The 16951-nt window shown below is 45.1% G+C and overlaps 1 protein-coding gene across 2 annotated transcripts in view; it reads left to right on the top strand.

The window, feature by feature from the left end:
- The window catches only part of CALCRL (calcitonin receptor like receptor), a 310549-nt gene that overhangs the window by 156980 nt on the left and 136618 nt on the right, over positions 1-16951 (top strand). For both annotated transcript variants that reach the window (XM_069615768.1, XM_069615769.1), the window contains 2 exons: positions 1091-1203; positions 8955-9046. In XM_069615768.1, the coding sequence (XP_069471869.1) occupies positions 1091-1203; positions 8955-9046 (205 nt within the window). The remainder of the gene's footprint in view (positions 1-1090; positions 1204-8954; positions 9047-16951) is intronic.

Here is a 16951-nt window from a genome sequence, read left to right as displayed (position 1 = left end):
TCATCCCACATCCAACATTTTCCTGAGATGTCATCCACTCATAGACCCCAACTGTCTAGCAGCATGCATGGAACACCAACAGAACCAGTCTCGCAGGGCACTCATTCGTACAGCACAAGAGCCATCATACCTCCCTTCTCATCATAACACAGAAAGAAAGCCAGACTCCTTTCCCCTGGCCTAGTTTACCTCTTTATTGCAGCTCCCTCATGTGCTGGCCCTGGCACCCCTTCCCTTCTTCTATTCTGCTTTCAAGGTACTACCTTATAAACAACTCCTGAGTTCTTCCTTTCTGCTCTCCACTCCTCTTGTTTCACTGTCAGAGGCGTAGCTAGGGGAGCTGTGGGGATGGGCAAAGGCCAGGGTCTTTTGGCTGTAGCCCCGGATAGAAGCTCAACGGCTACAACCAAAAGGCTAGCTAGCCCGAGTCCTGACAGTCCCGACATTAGCATAGCCGCGGATCTTTTCCAGACCTAGCAACACCCCTGTTCACTGTACTCTTCCCCCTCTCCTTATCTTTGCATCCAGCGGCACTTAATTGCTCTAATGCTAACTGTCTTAGAGCACTCCCTGGTTCTTATGTACTTTTGTCATGTTAATTGTCTTGATGCGCTCACATGTTCTCAGTTATATTTTTGTATGGACTTGTCTTAAGGTCCCCTTACAAATCCCCTGCCACACGCATCACTGATCTGAATGTTTTCCAAAGCTTGTGAAAGATCTCATTTTCTTTTCCTCTTTCTTCTGCTTTCGAGGCTTTAAGAAGCTGCTGTATCCTCAGCTTGCAATAAACAGATATAATTGAAAAGGCTTTCTTCCAAATTCTCTTCACCGAACCTAGGACACTGGCTGGGCTCGCTGAGAACATCTGAGGAATGATACTTGCCTTGGGTTTTTTAGTTAAGTATGTACCGGTAGTTTGAACATAAACATGTACATCTAACGTATGACCAAATTAATGGATGATATTGCATTTGTAAAGAAGTGCATTTATTATTTGCTTAGTTATAAACCTGCTTAAAGGTACTGTTTTGTTGTGCTGTGTTTGTTACTGGCAATCTATTGTTTTTTTGATTTTCTCTACTGGTAGAAAAAGTCACAAAGATCTGTGACCAGAGTGGACATTGGTTTCGACATCCAGAAAGCAACAGAACATGGTCGAATTACACCCAGTGCACTGCACATACACATGTAAAAGCAAAGGTAAGGCAACTCAGAATAACCAATTGCGTTTTTTAATTTCTCCAATACAAGGTCAAAATTTCTATCCAATCTCTTTAAATCTATTTCAATTCAGCGTGTTCTTCCAGCCACCTGGTTAACCAGCGCAATAGTCCCTATATTCGACAAAGGAGACCGGTCCGGCTGTCAATGCTATAGACGGATCTCTTGGAGTGATGTTTCATTCAAACTTTTGTGGACATTTGTGCTGGATAAATTGTGTTTATGGGCTGAACATGGCGGGATACTATCCGACACACAACTGGTATTCCGATGCTCTGTGGGCACAACTGAACAATGCTTGGATGTGTATCATTATTGGGAAATACACAGAGGTCAAAGCTACAGCACTTTTCTTGGCCTTTATGGACCTATCCACTGCATTTGATACAATGGATAGGTCCAAGTGATGGGAGATTATGGAATCCTTGAATATAGATAGAAACCTTTTATGTTTAGTAAGTTAAAAACCAATGCTTTTGTTCGCTATCATAATTCGGTGGCCAGAAACCAAAACATTTGGTATCCTGCAAGGCTGTGTAATAGCGCCTGGGCTATTTAATCTATATCGAAACAGCCTCTCAGACTTCTTAATATCACTGACACCGGATGTTCCACCTTTAAAAAGACGTCTAATCTCATCTTTAGCATGCGTGGGTGATGATGTACTAATAGGAGGAACACCAACAGCCCTGCCGAAATGACTAAATAGTTATGTCTATTTCATGGGGGAACATAAAATGAAAGTAAATGTGGCACAAACAAAGATTGTGGCAGTAGATTAGCACAAAGGCAGACTGTCTCCAAACATTTACATAGACCAAGTTAAGTCGGAGGAAGTTGACTCCTTTAAATACCCTGGGATCTGTTTCAACAACAAATTTACATGGATGACAAATGCCCAAAAATTGTCAAGACGTTTAACACAAACGCAGGCATCATATGGCCAATTATAGGGGCACTGATTAGCTCCTTGCTCTAGAAGTGTACAAAGCAGAAACCTGTGGGCAAACACGCTATGGAGCAGGTGTCTGGTCAAGAAAATATTATGATTGTGTGGGCAGAACCGAGTGCGAATTCTTAAACGTTATTTTACAAGTGTGGAAATCCACAATGAACGGACTCCTTTACTTGGAGATTAAATTGCAACCGATTGAGGTTATGCTGGAGGCAGCCCCAGCATCTCTTTGGCCATCAGTCTGGTCAAACCCACAGGCCAAACTCACCGAGCATTTTAGAAGATGTTCTAAATTGGGGCAATACAAAGGAAATAAAATGGTTAGGCTACGTAAACAAATGTTTAACATCTCTTGGTTTAGAGAGAATGTACTGGAATAAACAAAATATTTCTAAACCAGATAAATGTGTTTTAAAGGATCATTATGAGAAAATATGAGTGTCACAAGTATACTGCATCAGAAATGCACTGTAAGAATATATTATCTGAATGCAGTCTCCCAACCGCTTGAAGAATCTTATCTGAACTTTATACCTAACCCTAGAAAAGAAAGCTCATAACTAGAAAGTGCTTTGATCACGTTCTACCACACAGGATGGGTAACAAACACAATCCTAGTTGTTAATGTGACGGAGTTACATTCAGAAAAATGCTCCAAGTTGTGCTATTTTGCTTGTCATATAAAGTGTGTAGTACCTGTGTTAAGAAACTTAAATCTGTTGTACTATAGAGTGACCATTAATGTTCACATGGCCACTACTGAACCATTCATTAGTTTTAGCCTTGAACGGTTTTTAAAAAATGTTCATACATTTTGATAATAATGAATTGTAAGTTATTTTAACTATGTGCTGATTTTCCTAAATCTCATGTGTTCTTATCCTGGTTATGTGATGTACAGTTTGATGAATTTTTATTCAAATAAACTTATATTGACAATGAACTTTCTCTAAAACAAATGAAACCATTAGGAGGACCTAAATTCAGTCAACCTTGGGTGTGTACAATTATAAGTACAAGTTCTTCTTATCAATATTTTCTGTTAATAAAGGTAATTAGGACCTTCGGAAGTCCACCATTACACCTGGTAGATAGACTGATTTCTAAAAAAGAAAGTGGTCTACTCAGTTATTTCATATCAAAAGCTGTCAAGTAGCAGGACTCCTGCGATTGCATGAAAGGTCAGCGGGCTAAATTACCACCTCAAACATCTGTATTCAGTATTCCGGAAATAAGGCAGAGCTGATTCAGCCTTTTATCTTTCTGAGGCCAATACATTGCATACTAATCACCTGGGTCCTTTTGGTTATTCAAACACTTTGTTTTCGGACATTACAGCCGCGATAATTTGCAAAAACACACACACAACACCCTCCCCACCCACACCCCCAGCACACCCCCACCCACACCCCCAACATACACAAACCCCACTTACCTTCACGCTGGTTCCTGCAGCGCCGGTTCCCTTTCACCTCAGTGAAAGGGAACCGGCGCTGCAGGGTCCTTTTCTTCTCTATTTTTTTAACAGAAGGCTGAGGGGGTGTCCCGCAGCCCCCGCTCACTATAACATCAAGTATAGTGAGCGGGGCGGTGCGGGGGTCACCCCCGGAGCCCCCGTTTCGTTTTTTTTTTTACACGGACGGCTGCGGGGGTGTCCCCCCCCGCAGCCCCTGCTCACTATACCATGAAGTATAGTGAGCGGGGCAATGCGGGGGACACCCCCGCAGCCCCCGTTTTTATTAAATGCTACCACCAAAGGATCGAACTTTTGGTGTTCGATCCTTTGGTGGTAGCATTTTTCGAACTTTTGGTCATTTCGACCATTTTTTTTTAGAACATTTCAACCTAAACCTCTATTTCAACTAGGGATTCCAATTGATTGCATGAAAATATAACACCGGAGCTGGAGCAGGTACTGGTTAACACTAGGTCAGCCAAATACTTTACCTGTCCCACTCCATGTGGTGGAGCACAGTCTGAATCCGAGACTGCAATTAACAATTACACTGTCATATGTAGAGAATGGTTAAGACAAAATGTTTTTCTAATGCACTCTTTGAAAAATAAAATAATGAATGTATTAATTTAAATATGTAAGGTGTGCTGACTTTTATCCCAAAATAAACGTGCAACCTTTTGTCTGATTATAGTTGCACCTTATAAAAGAAACTATGAAAACAATTGCTCCCCCGGGTGGTGCGCTTATCTAAACATTTTAGTGTAGGAAAAAATGAAAATTGAAATTGCCTGATAATATCAAGTCAATATTTATTAATTGCGCTCAGGAATAATTGTTTTCATAGTTTAATTTTTCTGAGACAGGGGGCTGAGTCTGCGAGCAGGAGTGTGCAGGTATGTGGTGTAACTAATATTACAGTGTACCAAACTGTCTGTACCTAAGCGCACCGCAACCCAGGTGACCCTAAATCTTGTGTACCTTTTAAAAGAGGGTCACTTCAGAGATCGGATGGCTGGGAGCATGTTGTTCGCTCTGCAAGTTGAAGAAGGGTGATGTCTGCAGAGCCAATAGGAAGGGAAGGGATTAACCTGACATTAATCCCTTCATGCAAGTGGCTGGTCCTATACAAATATGTGCAATATGCAAGGTTTTCACAGGGACACAGTATGGTAAGCTAGAGATACCTGGGGTCATCCGGATGACACTGAACCCCTTGACAAAAGTTGGCATCTGTACATTCTTAGCATGAGGAAAATCCCAGTTGTGCCGAGGATGTGGGATGCATGGGCAAGGAAGGTTTCTTTGAAACCTTTCACGTTCTGCAATTTGATACTGACTGCGATAGGTACCTACTAATACATGTAGATTTATGTAAGTTTTATTTGTATACCTGCATGTCACGTTGCAGCCACTTAACAGCCTTGTTCGCCTTATGGATAGTGTCAGGATGGAAGGCAGGCTGCAGACCTACCCTTTTGGTTACTTCCTCTGCATTGCCTGATGGGAATCACCTGTGGTCATGCCCCAGGAACAGTGACCCTAACTGCACTGCCCATTGCACTTCAACTGTGACACAATTAACCTCTCTACATTGCCCGATGAGCACAGACCATGGCCATGTCCAGCAAAGACTGTGCCCCGGGCATGGCCAAGAGATGCAACATGTAGGACATGACCTGCAGCTATGCCAAGTGGGCACTGTGCCTTTGGCCAAGTCCCGAGCATAGTGTGTATGCTTGCCTGCAGTGCCTGCTGTCGCGCTAATGACATGATGCCCCATGACCATGAAAAAAGCTCACCTCTGCCTGAAAGACCAAGGAGGATAGCTCAGTGGCTACGAGAGGTTCGATCCCCGGGTCCACGCTTAGAAACCTCTGGGTATTAAGCGCGTTATAAATAACCTGTAGTGATATTATTATAAAACAGTTAACAAAGTAAAGGAACCCAGATCATCGGTTATGAGTTATATAAACCTGAGGTGTGCTCCAGCCTTGGAGCTTTATTGGCTTGCTGAGGCTTAAGATTTGTAAATAACCCCTCTTTTGGAATGCCCAGTGAAGGTGCAATGGCAAATTAATTATCTAAAGGCAGTATCTCTTTGCAAAAAGGTCTATTATAAAGATTTTCTAAATTATCTCCCTAGACCACTGCAGTGATGTGGGCTTCTGGAGTGTGTGTCTCATATGAATCCCCTTTTGCTACTATTTGCCAAACAGCCCTCCCATCTTTGCGTGCACACGTTTCCTTTAAAGCCTCCAATCTTTTATGTTCTAGATAGAATTTCTTCATTTTGTATTAAAGCTTAGACATTTTCCACAATCCGCACCCTCAATAGATTTGAAAGCTTGCACCAATATCTTTTTTACTCCTTCTGCAATCTTTATCAAACCTGCCATTGCAGATGGAATTAAACATTTTCAGAAATTTACAAGGTTTGGTTAAAAACCTCTTCAAGATGTTTAACCTTTCAAGACATATCTCATGAGGTGCTATATTAAGCTTAGACTCTGCTACAAATCGACCAATCAATGGTTGTGATTTAAAATACGTTGCCAGTTTAACAGAGCTGGTCTCTAAATTTGACAATTTTATACTTCTGCTGATTGCCACTGGGAGTATTGTGTATCAAATCCGTAGTGTCTAACCTCTCTCCCTGGATTTTCAACCAATACCTTGCACATCTTGCCCACCGCATTGCCGCGCTCTGCCCCAACTTCCAGTGCTATGCGGATGACACTCAGCTCATTTTCAGGCTACCCTCAGCCACCTCTTCTCCCTCTCTCATCTCTGACTGTCTGTCCGCCATCCAGGATTGGTGTGCCGCCAATGATCTTTGCCTTAATGCCAGTAAACACCCGCTCCCTCCTTTCCTGTCAGTCTCTGGTCGGCCTCTCTAGGCCCTCTTCCTGCTCGCACGTGTGAGGTCAAAAACCTCAGGGTCATCTTCGACTCCACACTCTCCTTCTCTCCTCACATCTCCGACGTTTCTTAGAAGTCTCACTACCAGTTGCACCTCCTCAGAGGTATTTTTAATTTCCTCTCCTTCGCCTAGAAGCTCACTGTCTACAGAGCTGGACTATTGCAACAGCCTCTTTCTAAATCTGCCTGCTTCTACTCTCTGCCTTCTGCAACTCCTCCAGAACAGGACTACGAGACTTGTCCTTGGCCTCAAGCCCAGGGATCGTATCTCTCCAGGACAGAAATCTCTGCACTGGCTCCCAGTGGCTGCAAGGATTAAGTTCAAAACCCTCTGCATTATCCATAAGGCCTTCTGGGGTCTGGGGCCTCAATACCTTCAACTCTCTCCTCCTAAATATCTTCCTTCTCGAGCTCTTCACTCATCTGCCTCCAACTCCCTCAGGGTCAGTCGCTTCTCCAAGCAACGAGTTGGTGGTAGATCTCTTTCTTCGGCTGGGGCTTCCCTCTGGAACAGCCTCCCTGAAACTTGGGGAGAATCATCTCTGGTTCCGGAAGCACCTCAAAACCTTTCTCTTTGCTTCTGCATTTCTCCTCCTCTCCCCTGACTTCCCGGCTGATACTGAAACTGCACTGGTTCCTGGCCACCCTCTGATCTCGGGCCCAGGTCCCCTCCCCTGCCAGTCGCACTCATGCACTGCCTTCCTGGCAACCCCTGCACTTGGGGACTGTTTTCTGTATCCATACAGTCCCACTATCAGCACTTGACACCTGATGTCTGCACTTACCCTTGCACTTTCCACCTGCTGGCTGTACTTTTACTTTATTTATTTTATTATCCAATGTACTGCACTGTCCCTTCCCCTCCCCCCTGCACTCCTTCCCCTTCCAATGCACTTGCGCGATCTGAATGACACCTGGCCTAGTAGAATTGTTGTCTGTCTTCCCTCTGTTCCCCCTCTCTGGCCTCATCGCGCCTTGAAACACTTGTGTATGGGCGCGTTATAAATGCCATATCAAATCATATCAGATCATTATGTATTATCAATTTAATCGAATTGGATCATGGTCACATTCCACTCTTGCGGTCATATTAAAATCCTCTATTATTCCCCACCTCTCAAAGTTAACCAAAATATACTCTAAATTAGTTTTACATTTTGTTAATCTAAATGTAGGCTTCACCAGAATATTACTGGGCACTGGACCATTGCATGCACGATAGCCATTTTACACCAAACAATGGGCCAAACTCAGTGACTGTTCAGTGCTTCAGGAAACCCTTCTACTCTGTGGGAGAGGAACATTTCATCATCATAGAATAACGTCATTGTTGTAAAAACATTAAAATTATTCAAGCCGCTTTATTTAAAAATTCAAATCCTCCATTTTAAGGACATGTCGGGGTATCACTGTTTTCTCCCTATCTAAGTATACACGAAGCCCCAGGGGCATTACCGTGGGCGGTATTGGCCTGCCGTCGAGGGGCTTATAGCCATTAATACCCCGACCCGTTAGACCGGGGTACTAATAGCATTTTTTTCTGTTCTGAAACGCTTCCGCGTTTTGGAACAGGAAAAACAAAAAGTCAAATAAAATGGCCGCTGGGAAAGGGAAAACTTAGCCCATGTTCCCTTTCCATGGCGGCCATCAGGAGCGGACGCGCTGGGAACAGAAGTGTTCCGAGCGCGTTCGCTCCCGAGAAAAGGAGAAAAAAGAAGGTAAGTGGGGTTGGGAGGGTATAGTTTGGCGGGGGGGTGGAGGGAAAAAAAAACTTACCAGAGTCCCTTGCGGGGGACGAAGGCAGCCTCCAGCCTTGGGGAGGCTCGGAGCGGGGAATGCCCCGTTTCGAGCCTCTTCATAGGCTAAGGGGCTGCCACGCCCCCGCCGGGAACAATCGTAGGCACGTAGGTGCATCCATGGGATTACACCGTTGTATGTCTCGGAAACGAGCCAATCACGTTACGTGTATCCCGTGGACACACCCACGCCGGATACTAATGTTTCTTAAATACTCTTGTCTCATCCTTTCTTTTAATAGAATTTATGCACGGTTCATTGATTTTTCAGGCCGTTCAGATACGACCACATTACCATCGTGTACTGCTCAGAAACCTCTTCAGGTTCCTATATTTATACCCGCGGCTTTCCGCGGGACTGAACTTGGCTGTTTAAGGTGAATTGATGTGAGCAGAAAGCAGAGATTTTTTTTAGCTTATGTATTTTATATGGTTTTCTCTTTTCTTGCTTATAAGGAATAAAGAGTCATTACATTTCTTTATTTTGTGTTTGCGTTTTATCATGTTTTATAAAAAGCCACTTATTTGTCTGTGTTATAATAAAAAATAGAATTGCTCTATTAATCACATGAATTCCATTATTTATTTTATTGTATTACAGACTGCAAACAACTTGTACTATCTGGCCATCATTGGACATGGACTATCAATTGCCTCACTTCTGATTTCCCTTGGAATCTTCTTTTACTTCAAGTAAGAAATGTATATTTTGGTTGACTATTGTTTTCAATTTTTTTGTAGAATCACAATATCTTAAGGTAGCAATTTAAATGTTGCACTTGTGATGTACACGTTGCTTAGGTTGCCATGGTTGAATTACACGCACGCACATGCACACACACACACACAATAACACCACACACATCCTCTCACTCCGAATATGAGGGGTTAATTTATTAGGATGAAAGGCAAGAGAAAACTGAATTAATTAACAATGAGTAAACTTTAAAGCATATGCTGGGTCCCGCTGCTACATTTAATTGATTTTATCTGCTTCTATAAAACACTGCCTTATATTCAGTGTTTGCTTGCTGCCTCATTGGAATTTGTAAATGTATTCCATACAGTTTGCGTTGTGCTTCAGCGTTATTGGGCCAAGAGCTAATGGGCAGTCTTCAAAAATACTTTTTCTTGAGTTACTGTTTCAGTACACCTTGGCTTCCTCTTCTCTTAGGGCAGTACCACTTTGTGATACTTCCAAAATATTGAGGCCACAAATTGGCTGCAACATGAACAGTGTGATAGGGGAGCATCAGGGGCATGAGTGTATGAATGAAAGCACATGAATCGTTTTAGGCACATTAAGGAAATGGGTAGGGTTAAATCCACACCATCAAACGAAGGCGATGTATTTATCCATCAGCATTAATATATGTAGGTAGATGTATATTATAGACTTAGGGTAGCAACACTATTGTCAAGGTTGCATGACACTTTACTCAGGGTAATCCCCAAATCGTTTTCTCCCGTCACCTTTGACCTCGTCCATGAACGTTCTTCAAATTTGGCAACTGATCTGTCCATATCCTTACACTTAGGAAAGTATTCTAGAGATTTTACTGTACTAAAAGAATGTTAAATAATTGCTGTTTTTTGCATTGGATTTCTACCAACCAAATTAACATCCTTTTGGGACACAAATCTCAAAATAGACTGGTTCAATTTTCGAGTTTTTAGGCACACGCCTAGCTCTTAGCCACATCTGTTGCACACCATAATTATTCGGAAAATCCTAAAGGCCAAACTAGAGATATTCACTTTTTAAAATGAAAAAAAAGCTCTTTAATTCTGATATGTGCTGTAGGTCCGGAGTAAAAGGAAATGTGCATGTTGCTGACACCTTGTCCATCAACAACCCTCTAGGAATTAATGTATGCACCAATAAAATGTGCTAGATACAAGTTATGTTGTGTTATGTTAAGTGGCATTTTCTTATAGCACCTGTCGCCATACCAGCGCTGTTGGGAAAACCGTAGTCTGTGTTGAAAAGTAATGAAAGGAGTGGTAAAATGCATGTTTGCGTTTATAGCCAAATCGAAGGTAGGTAGATAATGAATTGGTCTCTAACAGCAGCTCATATTACAAAGGTGTGAGGACCGGTGGTTTGTGAAATTGTCAAAGAGTCAAGCTATGTGAACAGATGGACCCATTTTTTTTCATGGGACACAGCTGTATTCTGCGGGATGCAGTGCACAAAGGTGCGCACAATGGTCCGGTGAAGGACGAAAGCATATTAGTTTTAGTCATGCGATGCATATCATATAGGCATGGGAAGGAGTGCAATGTTTCACCTAACTGACTCTTCTTGTGCTCCTGATTTACCCGCGAGGGAGGGAGGGTGGGTGGCGGTTAACACTTGATTTGGGCATGAGATCGGGACTAAGTGTGTGAGGGAAAAGGTGGCGTAGGATGTGTATGTGTAGGTAACAGTTTATTTACCATGGAGTCGATGTGAAGGGATAGGGTCAAGTCTGTATCCATAATGCATCTGAGATCTTTTACTGTGTTGGAGGTGGTGGGAGGTAGGCCTAGAGAGAGCGGCCATCAGTGGTTTGAGGGAAGAGGGCGGTCTTCCACCACAGCATGACCTCAGTTTTGCCTGGATTGATTAGGAGGTTGTTGGCTGTCATCCAGCGTTCTTTCTCCTGAGAGGCAGGTTGCGAGATCAGGGGAGGTAGACGTGGCGCTATTTAGGATTTTGAAGATGATTTGGGTATTGTCTGAGTAATTGTAGCACGACAGACCGTGGTATCGAATTAGTGTGGGTAGCGGGCTCAGGTAGAGGTTAAAGGCGAACGGGGAAACAGAGGCACCCTGCGGCACTCCATGGGTGACTGGGTGGGGAACCGAGCAGAATGGAGGTATGTGTACTTTATGAGATCTGTTGAAGCGGAAGGAGGATATCCAATTCAGAGCTGAACCCTGATGCTGAGGGTGTGTAGACTCTTGGTGAGGATGGAGTGGTCAATGGTGTTGAACGCTGCCAAGACGTTGAGTATGATTAGGGCGGTGCAATCTTCTGAGTCCGAGTGTCTTTTAAGATCGTCCCAGATGGAGACTAGGCAGGATTCAGTTCCTCGTATAGGTCTGAAGCCAGATTGGGCAGAGTCGAAGATCTTGTTTGATTCTAAGCAGAGGCATAGTTGTAAGTATGCCGTGCAGTCAGCTAACTTAGCTATATAGCAGTTCTTTGAGATGGGTCTGTAGTTTGTCGGGACAAGAGGGTTGAGGGGGGGTCTTTATGAGGAGGGACTTGATGTAAAGTCTGCTGGGAAGGTACCAGAAGTGAGTGATGAGTTGACAATGTATCTTGTGAGGTCGCCGGCACAGATGGCTGTCAAGATTTCTTTTAGCAGTGAGTGGGGCCAGGGGTTCCCAGGGGATCCTGAGACGATCCTGAGTGATAGTAGCTTGAGGAATTCTGGGGGAGAGTGGCAGGGTTCGAAATTAGGGGAGCTGGGAGCTATTTAGCTCTGGCTTCTAGAATAGCAGAACCTGGTTAACTTGACACCAACAGCTACCACAAGCTACTTTTGGCTCCTAGGGCCAATTGGTGCCTTCCAAACATGTAAATGTGACATTAACCTTGAGTATTTCAGAATGTTAATAAATAGGAATTAGAACACATCTAATACACATTTAAACACAATGGTGCATTAAAAATATACAACAAGTTGAATGAGCAGCTCTGGTAGCTCCTGTTTCTCCAGGATATGGTTCAAGATTTTCCGTTTTTTTAGGGTTGGGGTGAACCATCTGGGTGAATGGCCTTGTGTGTTAGAGAAAGATCTGATGGGGGAGAGGGAGTTGAGTGCTTCTAAAAGCCAGTGATTGAAGTTAGAGATTGTGATCTGACCAGAATAGAAGGGGTGGAGGTCAAGGAGGCTAGTAGGGTCTCTGCCAGATCAGGAGTCACTTTGATTTCCTTCCAGAGGTGGGATTACGTTAGTGGCACCGGAACTGCCAGAGGGGCAGATGGGTTCACAGAGGAGAGGGTGAAGAGGATGGCAGAGTGGTCAGAACAGACATACCGGCATGGAGGTAGTTTGCTTAGGAGGTCTAGTGAACTGAAGATTGCGTCTAGGGTGTGACCAGCAGAGTGAGTTGGCCCAGAGACTAGCTGTGCTAGATGCATGGGTTCCACGTCATCCAGTAGTGGTCGGGTCATTGGGCTATGTAGCATGTCGAACCAGATGTTGAAATCGCCTAATACTGCAAGCTGGGGGTGGAGACTATGATGGATGCTATGGAGTAACTTAGTGATTCCCCAAAGCTTCTATTGTATCCCTGGGGTCACTAGGTGAGCATGACGCTGTGAGTATAAGAGGTTGAGAGCAGGAATTCTACCAAGAGGGATTCCCAGTCTGTGTTGCGGGCCTGTTCAGCAGAGTGCGAGGTGGATAGGGAGGCTTTGTGAAGGATGGCAATGCTGCTTGCCCTGATGGCCCTGTTTTGCATAATACATTTGTAACCCGTTGGGAAGGCTTCATCTGCAGTCGGCCGGAAGTCTTCGGAGAACCAGGTTATTGATATTTTATTTCTATCGCGCTTGTACACAAATGTTTCAGAACGCGACAAGGCAAGGGAGGGGAACAGGGGAGAACAAAACAGCGATCTTGCGTGATGAAGAGGATGTTGGGGCATTCTGATGAGTAGGTTGTAAATATTGTGATGATTCTCTGCGACGCATCTGGCATTGATGAGAATGCAATTCAGATGACTGTTTAGTCATTTGTTTGAAGTCGTGGGGTTAGATTCTGGATGGTTGCTCGGAGAGGAGAAGGGGTGATCACTGAGGGATGGGGCTGGTTTGATGCAGAGGCAGTAGGGGGTGATGCTGATGCAGTGATAGAGGCTGTGAAGGTGAGAGAAGGCTGCAAGGAGAGGCTGGGCAGTTGGCTTGTGGTGTGGCAGAGAGAGATGCTGGGAATCGGTGCAGCATACGCAATGTGAGATGTGTGTGTGGGAGGAGCCTCGGTAAGGGGAGGCAGTTGGTTTCTAGTGGAGGCTGATGGGACAGAAGCCCTACGCAAGATTGATGGATGTGTGGTGGGTGTCTATGCGCAGGAGGGTATGGATTAGTGTGCTAGGTGCTGGGGCGACATAGGTTAGTCGAGGTGAATGTTGTAGTGTTGGAGAAGGAGAAGGGGTTGGATGGTGTCTGAGATGAGGTTGGATTTCCAGTTGGGAGGGGCAGTCCGTTAGCAGTCGCCTAGAGGTGGGTAGGGAAGAGTGCATGGCGTGTGGACCTTGGGTGCTATTTAGCTGGTTAAGCATGAGATTTCACTGGGTTTGTGGGTGTTGGGGAGGATGCTAGGATGTAGGTGTGAGTTATTTGTATCTCTGGGTTGTAGGTAGGGGGAGTTTTGCTCGATAGGAATGGTGCTGGAGGCCAGGTGTCTATTCTTAAGGTTTTTTGAGGGAGCTGGGCGTGTGTGGCTAAGGGTTGGAGGGTGTCAGCCGAGTGAGGGGTGTAGGCAAGGATTGCACGTGAGGTGCTTAGAGATGCAAAGCGGGATCTGAATAGGGTGGTGAGGTGTGCTAGTGGGGAGGGGAGCTTGTGGGGGTGGAAGTGCAGTGGTCCAAAGTTGGGTGGGCCTTGTGGGAGGGAGAGAGCTGGAAAGACCAGCTATGTGAGGGAATGTGGATGATCGAAGGGGTGCTAAGGGGAGGGTTGTCTTGGCGAGAAGGGCTGCTAGTTTGTGAGGGACGTGGGGACATGTAAGGCTGGTGTCTGACTGGATGAATAGGGGCCTTTCAGCACCAATTGAAACCTCTAATTTTGGAGCTGTTAGTCATAGTGAGAGATTGTGAGTGTGGAGGTGGTAACTATGAGGGAGGTCGGGAGTTACTTACTCAGGTTTTTAGGGGGTGTTGAAATTATCTCAAGGCAGCTTTACCTGGTTCTGGACGGGACACTGCAGTGCCTCCAAGAGTCGAAATTAGAGTGTGGCAAAATATCACAGAGGAGAGAGCAAATGTGGCAGACTTACATAGGTAAGATTCTGTGAGGCAAAATGGAAGTGTGGCAGAATGTCGCAGTGGCAAGATTCAAAGTAGCGAACCCAAATTTGGAACACTGGGAGCTAAATGCAAATGTGGGAGAATATAAAAGTGGTGAGATTCAAAGTAGAAAACCTAATTTGGGAACATTTGCGAGGCAATATGCAATTGTGGCAAAGTACAACAGCAGCGAGATCCAATGTAGCAAACCTACATTTTGAACACTGCACAGCAAAATGCAACTGTGGCAAAATACAACAGTGGCGAGATTCACAGTGGCAAGCCTTTATTTGAAACACTCAGGGAAGCAAAATGCAAGTGTGGCAAACTATAACTGTGGTGGGATTCAAAGTATCAAACCTAAACTGGGAAAACTCTGGGAAGCAAAATGCAAGTGTGGCAAAATACAACAGTGGCGAGATTCACAGTGGCAAGCCTTTATTTGAAAACTCTGGGAAGCAAAATGCAACCGTGGCGAGATTCACAGTAGGTGTCCCTTACCTGGATGTTGCTGTTGGTAAGAGCATAGCGCCTGGCAGGGCTATGGCACCAGGCAAACAGGCAAACGGGGACGGAAGGTGCCCTGAGGTAGGTGCCCTTAACCAGTGCCCTTCGCCGGCTGCTATGGGGGAGAGCTTCAAGTACGGTCTTCCGGGTCATGTGAACAGGGGAACACCAAAAGGATGCAGCGAGGGTGGGTAGTGGGAGGTGGAGCTATCTCACAGGGGCCGGGGAGCGCGGGAGAGCACTTTTAGCAAGAGAAATGGCCCAACATTTTTAAAATATTCTCGGCATCAGGGAAATGGGAGATTTTTGTCTCAGTCACTGGGTCCTCTTGGCGTTTGGATCACGTGACCAGGGGGACACCAATAGGATGCGGTGAAGGCGGTCAGTGGGAGGCGAGAGGAAGAGCTGGCTCGCAGGTGCCAGGAAGCACAGTGAGGGTGCTTTTAGCAAGAGAAATGCCCCAAAATGATGAAAATATCATGCAAGGGCTACTCAAAACCTAGATCGCTTCCTCTTGTTCACAGCATTGGGGTAAGTGAGTACAATAGGCACAGATAACACTCACGAACAGTAGTAACAGATAACACATCCAGACCATAAACAGAAAAAATAAATATGTACAGGATATTGAAATACAAGGGAGCACCGTAGGCACAATAAAATGCATGGACAATGCGCACATAGACAACAGGCATGGAATTACTATGCCCACAATGCAGACACAGAATATAATTCAGCACAATGGGCAGAGCAACATCCACTGACAGTACGATATGGTAGGTAGCTCAAATCCATGCTTTAGTAAAAGTGAGTCCTGTGTGTAGTGGTGTAGTGTGTCATATCTAAGGAGGGTGTGAGGCAGGTCAGAAGGACTCGAAGGCCAAGGGGAAGCCATCTAATGAATGACGCAAACCCTGAAGGTGCCATATGGGGAATCACCAAGATTCCATCCCGCTGATGTAAAACCAACAAACAGGCCCCTCGAAAGCTCCTCTATAAGTAAAACCTTCAAGATGGGAAAATCTTCTGTGTATTGCATGGGCAAAAACCTGGGCTCACTGCACCAGAGCCCTGGCTGATACACTGTAGTGGGGATCAGAGACACGAAGACAAACAATCAGCTAAGTATTATAGTGAGAGTTCATTAAGTCCAGTGAGTAAACCATTCAAATAGCTGACGGTTTGTGAGCCTGCTCAAACTGTAGAACAAACTCTCAACATGAACAATAGTGGCAGTGTGGCGGGGGACTCTGAAAACTGCTGCAGTTATGGAATTATTCCAGAGCAGTTGGTGATCAATTTTTTTGATAACTTTCATAGTTTTTTCTCCAATCATTTTCATCATCCACGGTCGCAGTTGTCTACCGGCAGCAGAGATCCATTGTTGATGAAGATCTATTTCCCTTGTCGGATCTTATCTCCAAGTTTTCGGAAGGCCCAGGCTTGGGCCTACTTTGCACCTCGATGATGTCCGAGGCAGGCAAGAGAAGTCTCTTCAGGGCCTGCGTGAAATGCAGCCTGAAGTACGCCTATGCTGAGGATCGACACTTCAAGTGTCTGAATTGACTGCATCCTGACCATGATAAAGACGGATGTGAGATTTGCTGAGGACCACAACCCTGTCTGTCGACAACCTCATCTCAAACCACCTCATCAATGATCTCACTGATGGCTCCGTCGACAACCACCATCATTACTTCGTCGACGAGAGACCCAACAACGACTGTCGTTTCTACAGTCATGACGACGTCAACTCCAAGAGTGGCTCTGCCTCTACAGTCTTCCTGTGCTGTGGCTGTTCCGACCATGACTGCAGCAGGAACGCCACCCAAGATGCAGGTTCCCATCATCGTATCATTCCCTAAGGGTTTGGGTAGGTTGAGGGAGCTGCAGCCTCTGGTGGACTTCCTACCTTGGCCCGTGGGAATGTCCACTCCGGTGCTGGTGGGGTCTCTGGGGAAATCCACATTCATTTATACTAGCTCTGATGATGAGCACTTGTCTGAGGACTACTACACAGACCACGAAGGGGGCCTCCTGCCAAAGTCCCAGGAGGGATCTCCACAAGAGGAGCCTGATCAACCATTT

Source organism: Ambystoma mexicanum, chromosome 9 (assembly GCF_040938575.1).
Source record: "Ambystoma mexicanum isolate Mex_15411 chromosome 9, UKY_AmexF1_1, whole genome shotgun sequence".
Taxonomy (NCBI): Eukaryota; Metazoa; Chordata; class Amphibia; order Caudata; family Ambystomatidae; genus Ambystoma; species Ambystoma mexicanum.
This window is presented reverse-complemented; position numbering and strand designations above follow the sequence as displayed.